This window comes from Zeus faber, assembly GCF_960531495.2.
Source record: "Zeus faber genome assembly, chromosome: 9".
In the NCBI taxonomy this organism is placed as follows: Eukaryota; Metazoa; Chordata; class Actinopteri; order Zeiformes; family Zeidae; genus Zeus; species Zeus faber.
In genome coordinates, this window is record NC_137197.1 from 32,146,332 (window position 1) to 32,161,108 (window position 14,777).

General features: G+C 47.9%; 1 protein-coding gene across 1 annotated transcript in view; it reads left to right on the top strand.

The window, feature by feature from the left end:
• Positions 1-5,966: 5,966 nt before the first annotated feature.
• Positions 5,967-14,777, top strand: part of brip1 (BRCA1 interacting helicase 1) — a gene marked incomplete at its 3' end in the record, with an annotated part of 53,477 nt that continues 44,666 nt past the window's right edge. The window contains exons 1-4 of the mRNA XM_080006771.1: positions 5,967-5,974; positions 6,531-6,638; positions 9,430-9,538; positions 9,682-9,869. Coding sequence (XP_079862897.1) covers positions 6,546-6,638; positions 9,430-9,538; positions 9,682-9,869 — 390 coding nt within the window. The 5' untranslated portion in view covers positions 5,967-5,974; positions 6,531-6,545. The remainder of the gene's footprint in view (positions 5,975-6,530; positions 6,639-9,429; positions 9,539-9,681; positions 9,870-14,777) is intronic.

Sequence of the window (14,777 nt, forward strand, 5' to 3'; positions counted from 1 at the left end):
GAGGCTCGGACGTCTGGGTCAGGCTCAGGGTCTTGACTACAGCATGACATTGAGACCAGCAACGCACGCCCCATCCGCCTCCGTCCTCGTCGCCTGCCATTCGCAAAGCGGGCTGCAGCGGAACAGAAGATCAAAGAGATGGTGGAAGCCGGTATCATCAAACCCTCTACAAGCGCCTGGGCGGCACCGGTTGTCCTGGTTGGGAAAAAGGATGGCACATGGCAGCTCTACGTGGACTACCACCTGCTCAACGAGGTCACCCGCAAAAACTCTTACCCGCTACCTCTAGTTGCATCGCTGGTTCCCGCTGGTTCAGCTCTCTCGACTTATGCAGTGGCTACTGGCAGGTAGAGCTGGCGCCGGAGGCACACCCAAAGACCGCCTTTTCCATCGGCCAGGGACTGTGGCAGTTCAAAGTAATGCCTTTCGGTCTCCAGCCACCTTCAAGCGCCTGATGGAGAGGGTCCTGGCTGGCATCCCCCAAATTTGAGATTCGCCACCGGGCTGGACGTCTCCATGCCAATGCCGATGCGCTGTCGTGACGGCCCTGTCAGAAGGCAGAGTGCCGGCACTGTCGACGCGTTGAAGGTGGCGGCTCTACGGGACCACCGAGCGGACGACGATGGTTTCCAAGAGCCCCCCAGCACGAGTGACAACCACAGCATTGGGAACATTGACCCAGACAAACTCCAACACGAGCAGAGCCAAGACCCTGTACTCTCCCGGTTTCAAGAGTGGGTGAGGGCAGGCCACCGACCAGATTGCCCAGCGGTCTCAGCACTGGACATGGAGACGAAGGCTCTCTACTCGCAGTGGGCAAACCTCATCAGTTCAAAGTTCAAAGTGTTTTTATTTGTCAAGTGTACAGTACAACACAATTCGGTACAATGAAATTCTTGGGGCATGACAACAGCGTAGTGGGCATAAAAAGATAAAATAACAAGGCCACTTTTAGTAGGAAATCTTTTTTAATAAAATATGAGTCGAATATAAAAAAAAAAAGTAAGAGTCGATGTTACAAATACGGGCAAGAGGTCACAGTGTATGTCCATAAAATGAAAATAAGAAAAATAATCCTAAAACGGAAACTAAAATAATTGGAACATTGTAGCAGTTCCAACAGAAATATCCTATTGCCTGGACCAGGAGAGGTCATCACTGAGGACACACCGAGCAACTTGAAGCAGGAGACTCTCTCCACTTCAGCTCCGTCGATGTGGTTGGGGGCGTGCCCCCCCCCCGCTGTCGTTTCCTGTAGTCCACGATCATCTCTTTAGTCTTGCAGACGTTGAGAGAGAGGTTGATATCCTGGCACCATGTTGCCAAGACGCTGATCTCCTCTCTGTAGGAGGACTCATCGTTGTTGGAGATGAGACCTAGGATGGTGATGTCGTCCGCAAACTTCAGGATGATGTTAGTGCTGCGCGTGGCCACACAGTCATGTGTGAACAGGGCTTACAGGAGGGGACTGAGTACGCAGCCCTGCGGGGCTCCGGTGCTCAGGGTCAGTGCAGAGGAGGAGAGATTTCCCATTCTCACCACCTGGAGTCTGCCCGTCAGGATGTCCAGGATCCAGTTACAGAGGGAGGTGTTAAGACCCAGGATCCTGAGCTTGGGAACAAGCTTAGCGGGCACAATTGTGTTGAATGCTGAGCTGTAATCTACAAACAGCATCCACACGTATGTGTTGCTCTTGTCCAGGTGGGAGAGGGTGCACTGCCAGGGCGATGGCATTGTCCGTAGATCTGTTCGGGCGATATGCAAATTGAAGGGAGTCCAGGGTGTCAGGAAGGGAGGAGCAGATGTGGGTTCTGACTAGCCGCTCGAACCACTTCATGATGGTAGAGGTCAGTGCTACGGGGTGATAGTCATTCAGGCAGGTGATGGGTTGTTTCTTTGGTACCGGGACAATGGTTGTCTGTTTGAAGCAGGTGGGGATTGTAGACTGGATATGGGAGAGGTTGAATATGGAGATGAATACTTCCGCCAGCTGGTTGGCGCCTGCTCTGAGACATGGCCTGGATTGCCATCAGGCCCTGAAGACTTCCGAGGGTTTACTCTTTTAAGAGCTCTGTGTCTGTGATGGTGCACAGTCCACACCACATGCATCTGGGGTTGGAACTGTGGTAGTCCGACTCCAGCTTGTCCCTGTAGGTTCTTTTGGCATCTCTGATGACTTTCTGAAGGTCATATCTGGACTTCCTCAAGGCCTCTATTTCCCCAGAGCTATAGGCGGAGGACCATGCTCTGACCTTAGCACAGACATCACCATTAACCCAGGGCTTCTTGTTGGGGAAAGTCCTGACCTTGACTCTCCGACGACGTCATCAGTGCACTTGGAGATGTAGGCTGAGACAGAGTCTATGTATGCATTGATGTCCCCATCAGCTGCAACACAGAAAATCTGCCAGTCCGTGGTTTTGAAACAGTCCTGAAGAGTGTCAGTGGAGTCCTCACTCCAGCGTCGGACTGTCTGACAAACTGGTTTTCCTTGCTTTAATCGTTGTCTGTAGGTTGTTAAGAGAAGAATGGAGGTGTGATCCGCCTTACCAAAGGCAGGGCAGGGGAGGGGTTTGTAGCTGTCCCGTAGTTGTGAATAACAATGGTCGAGAGTCTGATCACCCCTGGTAGGAAAGTTGATATGCTGGTGATATTTAGGCAAAACTTTCCTCATATTAGCCCTATTGAAGTCGTCACAAACAACAGAAGTTGCCTCAGGGTTAGTGTTCTCCAGTCCATTGATTACTTCGTAAAGGTCCTCTAACGCGCACATTTTATCCGCCTGCGGGGGTAGGTAGACTGCCGTGATTATTGCGGTGCTGAATTCCCGCGAGAGGTAGAAGGCACAGACTTTCCTAGTTCATAGCTCCAGGTCCGGAGAGCAGTGTTTTGATAGTACTGATATATCCGAACCCCAGCGAGAGTTAACCATAATGCAGACCTCACCGCCTCTTTGTTTACCTGAATCCGTGGTTCTGTTGTGCCGGTAGATAGAAAATCCAGCCGCAGTAACGGCAGAGTCCGGTGGTGTGGCGTCCAGCCAGGTTTCTGTGAACGCCAGCACACAGCAGTTCACAATGTCCCGCTGGAAATTAATACGTGGATGTAGTTTGTCCATTTTATTGCCCAGGGATTGAACATTTGCCAGTAAAATGCTTGGTAGTGGCGGGTTGTATCTTGTCCGAGATCAGCATTGAATTCCGGCACGTTTGCCTCTTTTCTTTCTCCTCCATTTGCGTATTGGTAAACACAGCGGCGGAAAGACAAAGGGATCGCAGCACGTACTCTGGTAAGTTGCGAAAAAGTCTGTGTTAAGTGTCGAATGGACGTCCAGGAGTGCTTGTCGTTTATAATGTAAGAGCGACAGTGCACTGCGTGCAAAAATAAAAACAATACAAATAATATTAAACACAAAACTACGAGTTGAATGCGGAGCCATTGCCGGTGCGTCCATACTACGGCGAACCCAGAAGTCAACCGTGACGGGCTCCTGCATCGCTGCTGGCAGACTCCCGGTGGCCGTCGTGAAGTCTTCCAGCTCCTGGTGCCCCGCCAGCTACGTTCCAGAGTACTCCAGCTAGTCCATGGCTCCGCGGGGGTTGGTCACTTAGGGGTTACCAAGACACTTCATCGCCGCCGGTCCCGCTTCTACTGGCCAGGGTGTCGTCAAGAGGTGGAACTCCACGTCCACCGGTGTGACACCTGCACCGCTCAGAAAGGGCCAACTCGACGTTCTCATGCCCCTCTGCAGCAGTACCAAGTGGGCGCTCCCATGGAGCGGGTGGCCGTGGACACCTTGGGACCCTTTCCGGCCACAGAATGGGGCAACTGTTACATCCTAGTAGCCATGGACTACTTAACCAAATGGCCCGAAGCCTACGCTGTTCCCGACCAGAGTGCCGCCACCACCGCCGCACGCCTGGTGGACGAGATGTTCTGTTGGTTCGGGGTGCTGGAGGAGCTGCACAGCGACCAGGATCGGAACTTTGAGGCTCAGGTGTTTGCAGAGGTCTGCCACCGGCTGGGCGTTAAAAAGACCCGGACTACGCCGCTGCACCCACAGAGTGACGGATTTTTTTAATGTTTCAACTGCACCTTGGCGACCCAACTAGCCTGACGACCCACCAGCAGTGAGATTGGGATCTTCATTTGCCCTTGCTCCTTTGGGCATATCGGACAACAGTGCAAGAATCCACTAAGTGCACTCTGGCAGCCCTCATGTTTGGATGCGGAGCTCCACACCCCTGTGGACTTGATGTTTGCCCCCCCCCGAACCAGAGGTGGCCGGGGAGCCGGGCTTGGACTATTTGCACCACCTTCGGGAGTGGCTCTCGCCGACGCTGGGTCCTGTCAGAAAAGGGCTTACGACCAGCGCGCCAAAGGGGAGGATTTTGCCTCCGGGGCGCAGGTGTAGGTCTACAGTCTGGAGAGGAAGAAAGGCCTCTCCCGAAGCTGATGAGCCACTGGGTGGAACCCTGTACAATCCTAGAGATACGGTCTGATATGGTGTACAGGGTGGGCTGATCAAAAGGAACTGGGTGGTGGTTTTTCATCGTGATCGGTGTGCTCCCTACCGAGCCTTGGCTCCGTCTGAGGGTGAGTCGGGGGCAGAGGGGCAGCCTCCAGTCTTTGCCTTGCCATGGGAAGCAGCTGAGGGGCCCCCTGGAACGGCCCGGCGACAGTGTCAACTTCCCCAACACCTCAGAGACTTTGTGGTGGACACATGGGTTGCTGCGGACAGCTAATCAGCCAGGTGGGGGCAATGTAGCATGTTGGGGAATAGAGGGGGGCGGTGATTTCCCAGCATGCTTTGTTTGTGTGTTTTGGGGTTGTCGGGGAAGGGGATTGTTTTATGAAATATTAATTGTTATGCTGCTGTTAGTCTTAGTTAGCCATGTTACATGTGTTATGGTAGATTGTTGTTACTTTTATGTGTTAAGATTGTTGCACCAGGAGTGAGAGTGTGTGTGCCATTAGTGACGTGCTAGCTTGCTACAATATGAAAAGTATGATTTATCTTGCAGTCAGTCATGACTCTGTTATTTCACTTGCACCGTGCACAGATTAAAACAATTTTTCTGGTTTGTAACCAGTTGAAATACCTTAAAGAGGCAACTCCCCCCATTGAAGGCAGTTTTTCACTTGCCAAAAAGTGATTGCAGCTCCTCCCTTGTGATTGAAAGGTAAATTACATCTCAAAATGACTTGGTTTCATTCATGAGGGTTATATTGTAAAGATTATAGTCCACCTTGTCTGTTTTACCTGTTGACACCTGAATACATGTTACAACCGTAATCGGTAAACCAAAAAACGGTTGTATTGCGGTTGCATTTGCCAAAAAGTGATTGCAGCTCCAACCTTGTCACTGAAAGGTTGTTTCTGCCTCAAATGAACTTGATCTTAATTTTAAAGACAAGACCTTGTTAATGAATATTTTCAGCCATCAAACCAACTCACTTGTTACATGCTACTGGTTATGTTGGGCCTTTTAAAGGCATAAAGACAATACATTTGCCATCACCTCGGGCATAGAGTTGTGTGTGACAGTTCAAAGAAGCTGTAGACGGATATAAAGAGCGCGATACAGCTTTAACAGGCTGCGCGCGCTCCCGCGGACGGAAATCCGTTTTTGGCAGGCGATCATTTTTTGGCGCGACACAGGCACTGTTTGCCTATGTCACTTCCGCTGTCCTGCTATTCGCTCAATCCGATTCTTGCACGGCGGGAAGCAGATACCGCTCAACAACAGCGGGCGAATTGTTACAGTTATGTATGTTACCTTATGTATTTCTGAATTACCTTTATGACAACTGAGTTTCTTCCTGAATTACTTATACTGGCTGCGAGTAACATCAACATTTTTTTTTTTTAAATGGAAACATGACGCTCCGATAAAAGCTTCAACATTTCTTGGTGCGATTGTTAGCTAGTGGGCTAATTCCAGGCAGCAGGTAATACTCCCAAATCCCCCAGGTAGGTTAAACTCCATTTTAGGTTAGATTACCTAGGTTACCGGTGTCAGGTCTAACTTATTCCCGTTTCTTACATTCTGACAAAAAGTACCTTTAGAAGCTTGGTCTGAAGTTGTCTACGAGTCTTGAACTGCATTATCAGGAATCCGAAATGGGCCATGATTTTATTTTTAATTTTTATAATAGTTGGTGCATTGCAGTTTGGACAGACCAGTAACATAAAAGAAATCTTTACAGTTTAAAAAGATTTACAAAATATTATTTATGCCCCACCAATTTATGCACCCCGTTGTGGGACTAATGAAGGTTTATTTTTTAGGTTCATCTCTTTGAAGATAAATTACAAAGAAGGCCATGACAGGTGCTAAGGGGCAGTAATGATGCAACTATTGCCGAGGTATAAATATGTTTATAGTTGGATTGTTTAGATCTTGGTAAGCGCTGGATGAGACATAGCTATTATTCATTACGAAATGCATGTCTTGCTACTGCCAAGGTTTCAACCCTCATTTTATTGCTTTCATGTTGTATGATCATCCACATCTTCTGTCGGCCAGGAGTGGACGATCAGCATGGCTACACCCACAGTGGAGTATACCATCGGTGGGGTGAAAATACAGTTCCCCTGCAAGGCATACCCATCCCAGCTCGCCATGATGAACTCCGTAAGCAAACAACCTCACAAATGTACCATTTAACATACAATAACTGTCACATGTGCGCCCCGGACCTTAGGGGCTTAACAGAGCGTTTACTATGCCATTCTGCTTATACATAATGAGAATTATTTTATTTTGCCAAGTATATTTGCACATATAATGAAAGTGAATTGGAGAGGTTGGGGCATAAAAGACAAAAAGCAACACGATATAAGCAAAAAATTAACAAAATATTAAACAAAATATCAATGAACAAATATTTACACACTAAGTTAATAAGAACTGTAAATTATGTAGCCTGTGAAAGGTTATGAGGCTGTGAGAGGGCTAGAGGCTATGAAATAGGTATGATGTACACTATAATTTGAATAAATATAATATAGATTTACGTGTATGTAAGTACTCTATGTATGTGTATACATAGTACATTCTAATCATCCATAGGGAATACATACATAGGGGCCTTGTTTGTGAGCCTTGCTGCCATGGGGAAGAAACTGTTCAAGTCGCATGAGGTTTTGGTTTTGATTGACCGGAACCTTTTGCCGGATGGAAGTCTTTGGAAGAGGTGGTGACCGTGATGGGAAGGATCAACGATGATCTTACCTGATCTCTCCCTGGTCCTGGAGTGGTACCGGTCCAAGAGAGATGGCAGGTTGCATCTGATGACCTTCACAGCTTGTGGAATGATCTGCTGCAGTCTGGCTTTGTCCTTGGCAGTGGAGACAGCGAACCAGACGGTGATAGATGAGCTGAGGATGGACTCAATGATGGCCGTGTAGACCTGGACCATCATTTTCTGCGGCAGGTTGAATGTCTTCATTCTTGAGCTACTGCAGGAAGAAAATCCTCTGCTGGGCCTTCTTGGTATGGAGGTGATGTTTTCCACCCACCTAAGGTCCTGTGAGATTATTTTCCCCAGGAAATCGAATGACTCCACAGTATTAACTGTGTCGTTGGAGTCGCACCTGATGAGGGTGGTGGTTGGGGCTGTGCTCCTCCTAAAGTCTGCTACTAACTCTGCAGTTTTCAGAGCTTTCAGCTCCAAGTTGTTTTGGCTGCACCAGGAAGCCAGGTGGTCAACTTCCTTTCTGTAAGCATACTCATCACCATTGGAGATTAATCCAATGCGGGTTGTCGTCCGCCAACTTCAGGAGTTTGACAGAAGGGTGGCTAGAGGTGCAGCTGTTGGTATAGAGCAGGGGGGCCCAATAGGTCGATGGTAGTGCGGGTAGATTGCGTGCCAATCAAATAATTTTTTTTAGATGTTAGCCTATCATCTATCCTTCATTTGGCATTTGCCACATGATTGACATACACATGTTGAGGTTGATTTAGTCGCATCAAAAATTGCAACACTGTTTCACCTGAACTCGTCTGCAGTGGAGGATGAGATGTTGACACTACAGGCTGACATTGAGCTGAAGTCCGCCGCTGATGGACAGTTTTGGAACTTACTCACAGAGGAAAAGTACCCAAACATGAGGAAATGTGCTACCTCCTTGACTTCATTATTCGGCTCTACTTATTTATGCGAGTTAGCCTTTTCCCACATGAAGATTATTAAGTCCAAATACTGTTCCACCATGACGGATGATCATTTGGAAGCCTGCCTGAGGCTGGCTACCAGCAGCTACTGTCCGGACTATGCAACCCTGGCCGACTCCATTCAGTGCAAGTCATCTGAGTAAGGTAGTGACCATAAATGTATTTTATTGTATTGTGCCGTAAAAGTTCATGCAGTGATGCAAGGTACGCCAACATATATTGTGTACATACAAAGTATACTCAGTATCTTCTATATATATATTCTTCTTCTTCTTCTTCTTCTTTCGGCTGCTTCCGGTAGTATATTCAGTGTGTATATATGTATATATATGTATGTATGTATGTATGTATGTATGTATGTATGTATGTATGTATATATATATATATATAAATATATAAATATATATATAAATATATTTAGCATTTTTTTAATGCAGGTAGATCATTTTGACCTGGTCATTTTAAAATTGGCTCGCACGCCGAAAAAGTGTTGGCACCCCTGGTGTAGAGGGAGAAGAGGAGAGAGCACACAGCCTTGTGGGGCTCCAGTGCTAATGATAAATAAAGTTTAAAATAGAAGGGGGAAATGCACTTGCATATAGTGTAATATACAAAGGACACCTTGACAGTGGTAGCCAAATATAGCCACCACTTATATTCTGAGTTTGCTAAACAGTCACAAACTATAGCTATTTTTATGATAAAAGTGATAAACAATTAACACGCACCATAGAATTGTGACACAATTTTATATTTGCACATGCAGTGTGAATGCATATGTGAATTTTCTTTTGTCTTCTCTCCAAAATACCTTCTTTATTGGACTGGGGAGATATAGAATATTTTTCATCATAGTGGATGTTTTATATAAATAATGGTATCTGCTTAAATTTCGATCATATGATATTGTGTTAAATTCAAGATTAAATGGTACGCTAAACAATTTAGAATATTTCTTTTGTTTTTCTGGACTCTTCAGGACTCGTACTTGAGCCGAAAAATTGTTTATCAGTGCATATCTATACGTATTATTGCCATTCTTTAAGCTACAGTTGTATGTTTCAGAAGTTAGTTGATTTGCAGATATAAAGATGTCATAAATGGTTGTAGTACTTTTTTTTTATTGTATTTAGCTTGGAAATGTTAAACATATAATGTGAAAGTTGATCCATCGTCTAACTGGGGCCACAGTTAACTAATTTAACTTAATTTAACTAACCCGTTTACAATTTTTGTGCCCCGTCTGCAGATTATACGAGGTCTGAACTATGGGCAGCACTGTCTTCTAGAGAGTCCTACAGGAAGTGGGAAGAGCTTGGCCCTGCTCTGCTCAGCTTTGGCCTGGCAACAGGCACATGGTAGGTATGCGCTTCTGGATTACCTTGAAATAACAGGTGCAAATAAGGGACGGTCGACTAAAACGGATGGGGTTTTTTTTCCCCCCAAGAAGATTTTTAAAAATGTGTTTATTTTTTAAATAGCTATGTCCTTGTGATTACAGATAAACCGGACCAAGGAGCAAACCCACTGGATGGCAGAAGCCCCTCGGAGGAGAACAAACACATGGATTGTAACAAGCCAGACATGCCCACTCCCTGCCAATGTAGATGTCACATGAAGGCCAGCTGTGTCTCCATGCCAGCTATGCCAGCTGTGGTAGACCTAACGGTGTCCCCTGAAAAAGTGGCGGTTCAACAACCAACACCTCCAACAATTTCTGACTCGGGTAAATATTATTAAATAATTTAATTGATTGAATGTCTCTGAAAATATCCTCCCTGCAGTGACTTATTTTCTATTTTATTCCCTTTGAGCAGTGTGTGTGTGTGTGTGTGTGTGTGTGTGCGTGTGCGTGTGCGCGTGCGTGCGTTGCTTTTTTAATTAAGCCCGTGACACGTGGCTCAAGAGGTAGAGCGGGTCGTCTGGTAACAGGGGGATTTCTAGCTTGATCCCCAGCTCCTCCTGGTAGCACATTGACGTGTCCTTGAGCAAAAAACTGAACCCCTAACTACACCTACATATTCATGCAATTATCTAATCAGCCACTCGTGTGGCAGCAGTGGAGTGCATGAAACCATGTAGATACGGGTCAGCAGCTTCAGTAAATGTTCACATAAACCATCAGAGTGCGGAAAAATGTGCTCTCAGTGTTTTTGACCATGGCATGATCGTTGGTGTCAGGCTCACCAAAACTGGACAGTAGAAGACTGGAAAAAACGTAGCCTGGTCTGATCAATCTTGATTTCTGATGAGGCACGCAGATGGTAGGCTCAGAATTTGTCACCAACAGCATGAATGAACCCAACCAGCCTTGTGTCAACAGTCTAGACTGGTGGCGGTGGTGTAATGTTGTGGGGAATCTTTTCTTGGCACACTTTGGGCTTGTTAATACCAATTACCGTATTTTCCGGACTATAGAGCGCACCTGTATATAAGCCGCATCCGCTCTAAAAAAAAAAGAGATATACAAGCCGCACCGGGCTATAAGCCGCAGATATCTATGTTGAAAAATTTGATATTTACTGCATGTACAGAACGATTTTGAACTGTAAATGTACATGTATGTACCTGAACAGATTCTTTCCGAACAGTGCCTTTAACACGGCAGCAACTTTGCTGATTAAAACGGAACAGAACCAAGAGAAAAAAAACGGCATTTATTTACCTTCATTTCTCCTGTGTTTGAAACCACAAGTCACTTTAATCATCTTCGCTGAAACCCATGAAGTCGTCTTCTTCGGTGTCGGAGTTGAACAGCCTCAGAAGCGCTTCGTCACATCTATCTCCATCAGTCTCGCTCTCCGTGTCACTGTCATCCTCCGGTGAAGTTGACTCTGAAGGTGCGCCGCTCTCTTCGTGTAGCAGTCCAGCCTTTCGGAACCCGTTGGTGATGGTGGATTTTTTCACAGCACTCCACGCTGTTAGGGTCCACTGACAGACATCAGAAAAAGATGCTTTTCGCATGCGGCCAGTTTTTGTGAATGACTTCTCACCACTTGTCATCCAAGCCTCCCACTCAACCCGGAGTGCAGCTTTAAATGCCCGATTCACACTGATGTCGATGGCCTTCAACTTAAAACTTGCATCATACGAACTTCTTCGTGTGGGTTCCATGATGAAGGGGCGAGGATTTGAAAATAATTACCAGTTGGTAATTTATCGTCCGCTTTCTATCTGCTAAAGAAAAAGTAGCGTATTCTTCTTTGCATTGATTTTTCGTCTATCTTATTTTTGATTCTAATTCCGGTTAGAGCGCCCCTACTTTTTTCCAACTTTTTTCAGGTTGGCCCTGTTAAAGTCCCCAGTCACCACCACAGCCGCGTCGGGATGTCTGTTCTGAAATCCACACAACACATCGTACAGAACCAACAGAGCTGCGTCGGTGTCCGCTTGCGGTGGGATATAAACGGCTGTAATGATGACCGTGCTGAATTCCCGGGGGAGATAAAATGGACGGCATAGTATGGTCACCTGTTCCAGGTTCGGCGAGCAGGAGTGGGAGAGGAATTTGGTGTTGTTGGCGTTACACCAGCGGTTGTTTACCATTAGGCAGACGCCTCAACCTTTGGATTTCCCCGACTCTCCCGTTCTGTCGCCGCGGAACACGGAGAAGGCCTCGGCTGGACGTATGGCTTCATCCGGCACCAGTGGGGTCAGCCATGTTTCCGTCAGGCAGAGGACGCAACAGTTCCTCGTGTCACGCTGGAATTGAATCCTCGCTCGAAGTTCATCCATCTTGTTCTCCAGGGACTGGACGTTAGCAAGAAGGATGCTTGGCAGAGGTGGACGGTAAGGTTGCGTCCTCATTCTGACCCGAATGCCGCCTCGTTTACCTCGGTGCTTCCTCCGTGGGCCGGCTCGTGGAACAGCGACTCCATTTTTGTTGTTGTTGCGAGTGTTCCCGCGTAGGATTTCCGCCGGCCACTCTGCTCCCACGGATAAAAAGTCCCAAAGTTGTTCGTTTAGGGAAATTTTTATATCCATGAGTGCATCGCGGCCGTATGAGTTAATTGTTGATGTTTTTCTGGCGAACATTGTGATAAAAAAAGGAAAAAAATACTAAAGAGTAAGAAAGTAACCGGAGCGCCGGCGCAGGCGACCGCTAGGGGCGGCGCCACTATCGCCAAGGCTGTGGTGGTGACTGGGGACTTTAACAGGGCCAACCTGAAAAAAGTTCTGCCGAATTTCCACCAACACATCACGTGTGCCACCAGGGGAGACAGAACTCTGGACCATTGTTACACTCCTTACAAGAACGGATACAAGCCCGTGTCGCTTCCTGCTTTCGGGAAATCAGATCACGCCGCGATCTCGCTGCTTCCTGTTTACAGGCCTCTGATCGCGCGGGATCTGGTGATGACGAGGGAAGTGAAGCGGTGGACGGACCAATCAGAGGCTGCGCTTCAGGACGCTCTGACTGACGTAGACTGGGACATGTTCCAAGCGAGTTCAAGTGACGTCAGCGAGTTTACGGAGGTTGTAGTGAGTTTTGTGGCTACGCTCGCGGATGAAATCGTTCCCACGGTGAAAGTTCGGATATTTCCAAACCAGAAGCCATGGGTTGATAAATCCATCCGCTGCGCTCTGAATGCGCGCACGGCCGCTTACAACGACGGACTTGTATCTGGCAACATGGACAACCACAAAGCGGCGTCGTACAATCTGCGGAGGGCGGTGAGGGACGCTAAACGGACGTACAGAGACACCGTGGAGCTGCAGATGGAGCGGGGGGACACAAGACGCTTGTGGGAGGGGCTGCGAACAATAACAAACTACAAGAGCAGCTCCTCCCCAGCCACGAGTGCGGACGCCTCCCTGGCCAGCCAACTGAACTCCTTTTATGCGCGGTTCGAGTCTGGCAGCAGCACCGCTAGCTCGCCGGCTAATTGGAGTTACACCGATGGCATATCTGGACGAGTACTGAAGACCTGTGCTAACCAGCTAGCTCCGGTGTTCACTACAATATTCAACATCTCCCTGGCTGAATCAGTGGTCCCATCCTGTTTCAAGAGGTCCACCGTCGTTCCTGTCCCGAAGATCGCCTCTCCAACCTGCCTGAATGACTACCGTCCGGTGGCCCTCACCTCGGTGGTCATGAAGTGTTTCGAGAGGCTGATTAAGGATTACATCTGCGCCTCCCTCCCCCGCACCTTGGACCCGTTGCAGTTCGCGTACCGGCAGAACAGATCCACGGATGACGCGGTCTCCCAGGTACTGCACACCACGCTCACGCACCTGGATGGCCAGAAGGGGGCCTATGTGAGAATGCTGTTCATTGATTATAGTTCAGCTTTCAACACCATAGTCCCCACCAGACTGGCTGTCAAGTTGTTGGAGCTAGGATTGAATGCTCCGCTGTGCACCTGGATCCTGGACTTCCTCACAGGCCGCCCCCAGGTGGTCAAGGTGGGGAAGTACATGTCAAGCTCCCTCACCCTGAATACAGGATCCCCCCAGGGCTGCGTCCTCAGCCCCCTACTGTACTCCCTGTACACACATGACTGTGTGGCCAGGTCCAGCTCCAACACCATCATCAAGTTTGCTGACGACACCGTGGTCGTGGGCCTGATCACCGACTGCGATGAGAAGGCCTACCGCGAGGAGGTGGCTGACCTGTCACTCTGGTGCCAGGACAACAGCCTCCACCTGAACGTCAGCAAAACCAAGGAGCTGATTGTGGACTTTAGGCGTGGATCACAATCGAGGACGCACGCGCCCTTGTGGATTAATGGGACTTCTGTCGATAGGGTGAGCAGCTTCAGATATCTGGGAGTCCACATCACAGAGGACTTAACATGGACTGTTCACACAGACACTCTGGTGAGAAAGGCGAGGCAGCGTCTCTACCACCTCAGGCAGCTGAGGAAATTCCGGGTCTCGGTGAGGATCCTCAAGTCCTTCTACTCTGGAGCAGTGGAGAGCATCCTGACAGGCAACATCACTGCCTGGTTTGGGAACTGTACTGCCCAGGACAGGCGGGCCCTGCAGAGGGTGTTGCGTTCAGCTGAACGTACAACTGGAACTACCCTCCCCCCCTTGCAGGAGTTATACACCAGGAGGTGTAGTAGCAGAGCCCGTAGGATCATGAAGGATCCTCATCACCCCAACAACGGACTGTTTCAGCTGCTGCGGTCAGGCAAGCGCCTCCGCAGTCACGCAGCGAGAACAGAGAGACTGAGACGGAGTTTCTTCCCTCAAGCCATCAGAACTGGCAACGCTGACCTCACCAGGGGTCCTAACTGAGCCATGCACTAGGCTCCACTACCTACTGTACTGTATGTAGCATACTGTACCGCATACTGTATCACTGTTCAGGGTTGTTCGTGATGCCGTATTGCTGCGCCGTACTGTTGTATACTGTGCTGTATTATCCCAAACACTACCTCACACTATTCACATTCACATGCCACTTTAATTCACATGCCACTTTAAATGCACATATCTGTATATACATAGGCATATTCCTTCAACCTATTCCATTTTATTTCAATTTATTTTTTATTGTATTTTATTCTTTATATTTTTTATCTTATTCTATAAGTATTCCACTTACTGTATTACGTTTTAGGAGTCAGTTAGTCGGTCTATTAGAAAGGA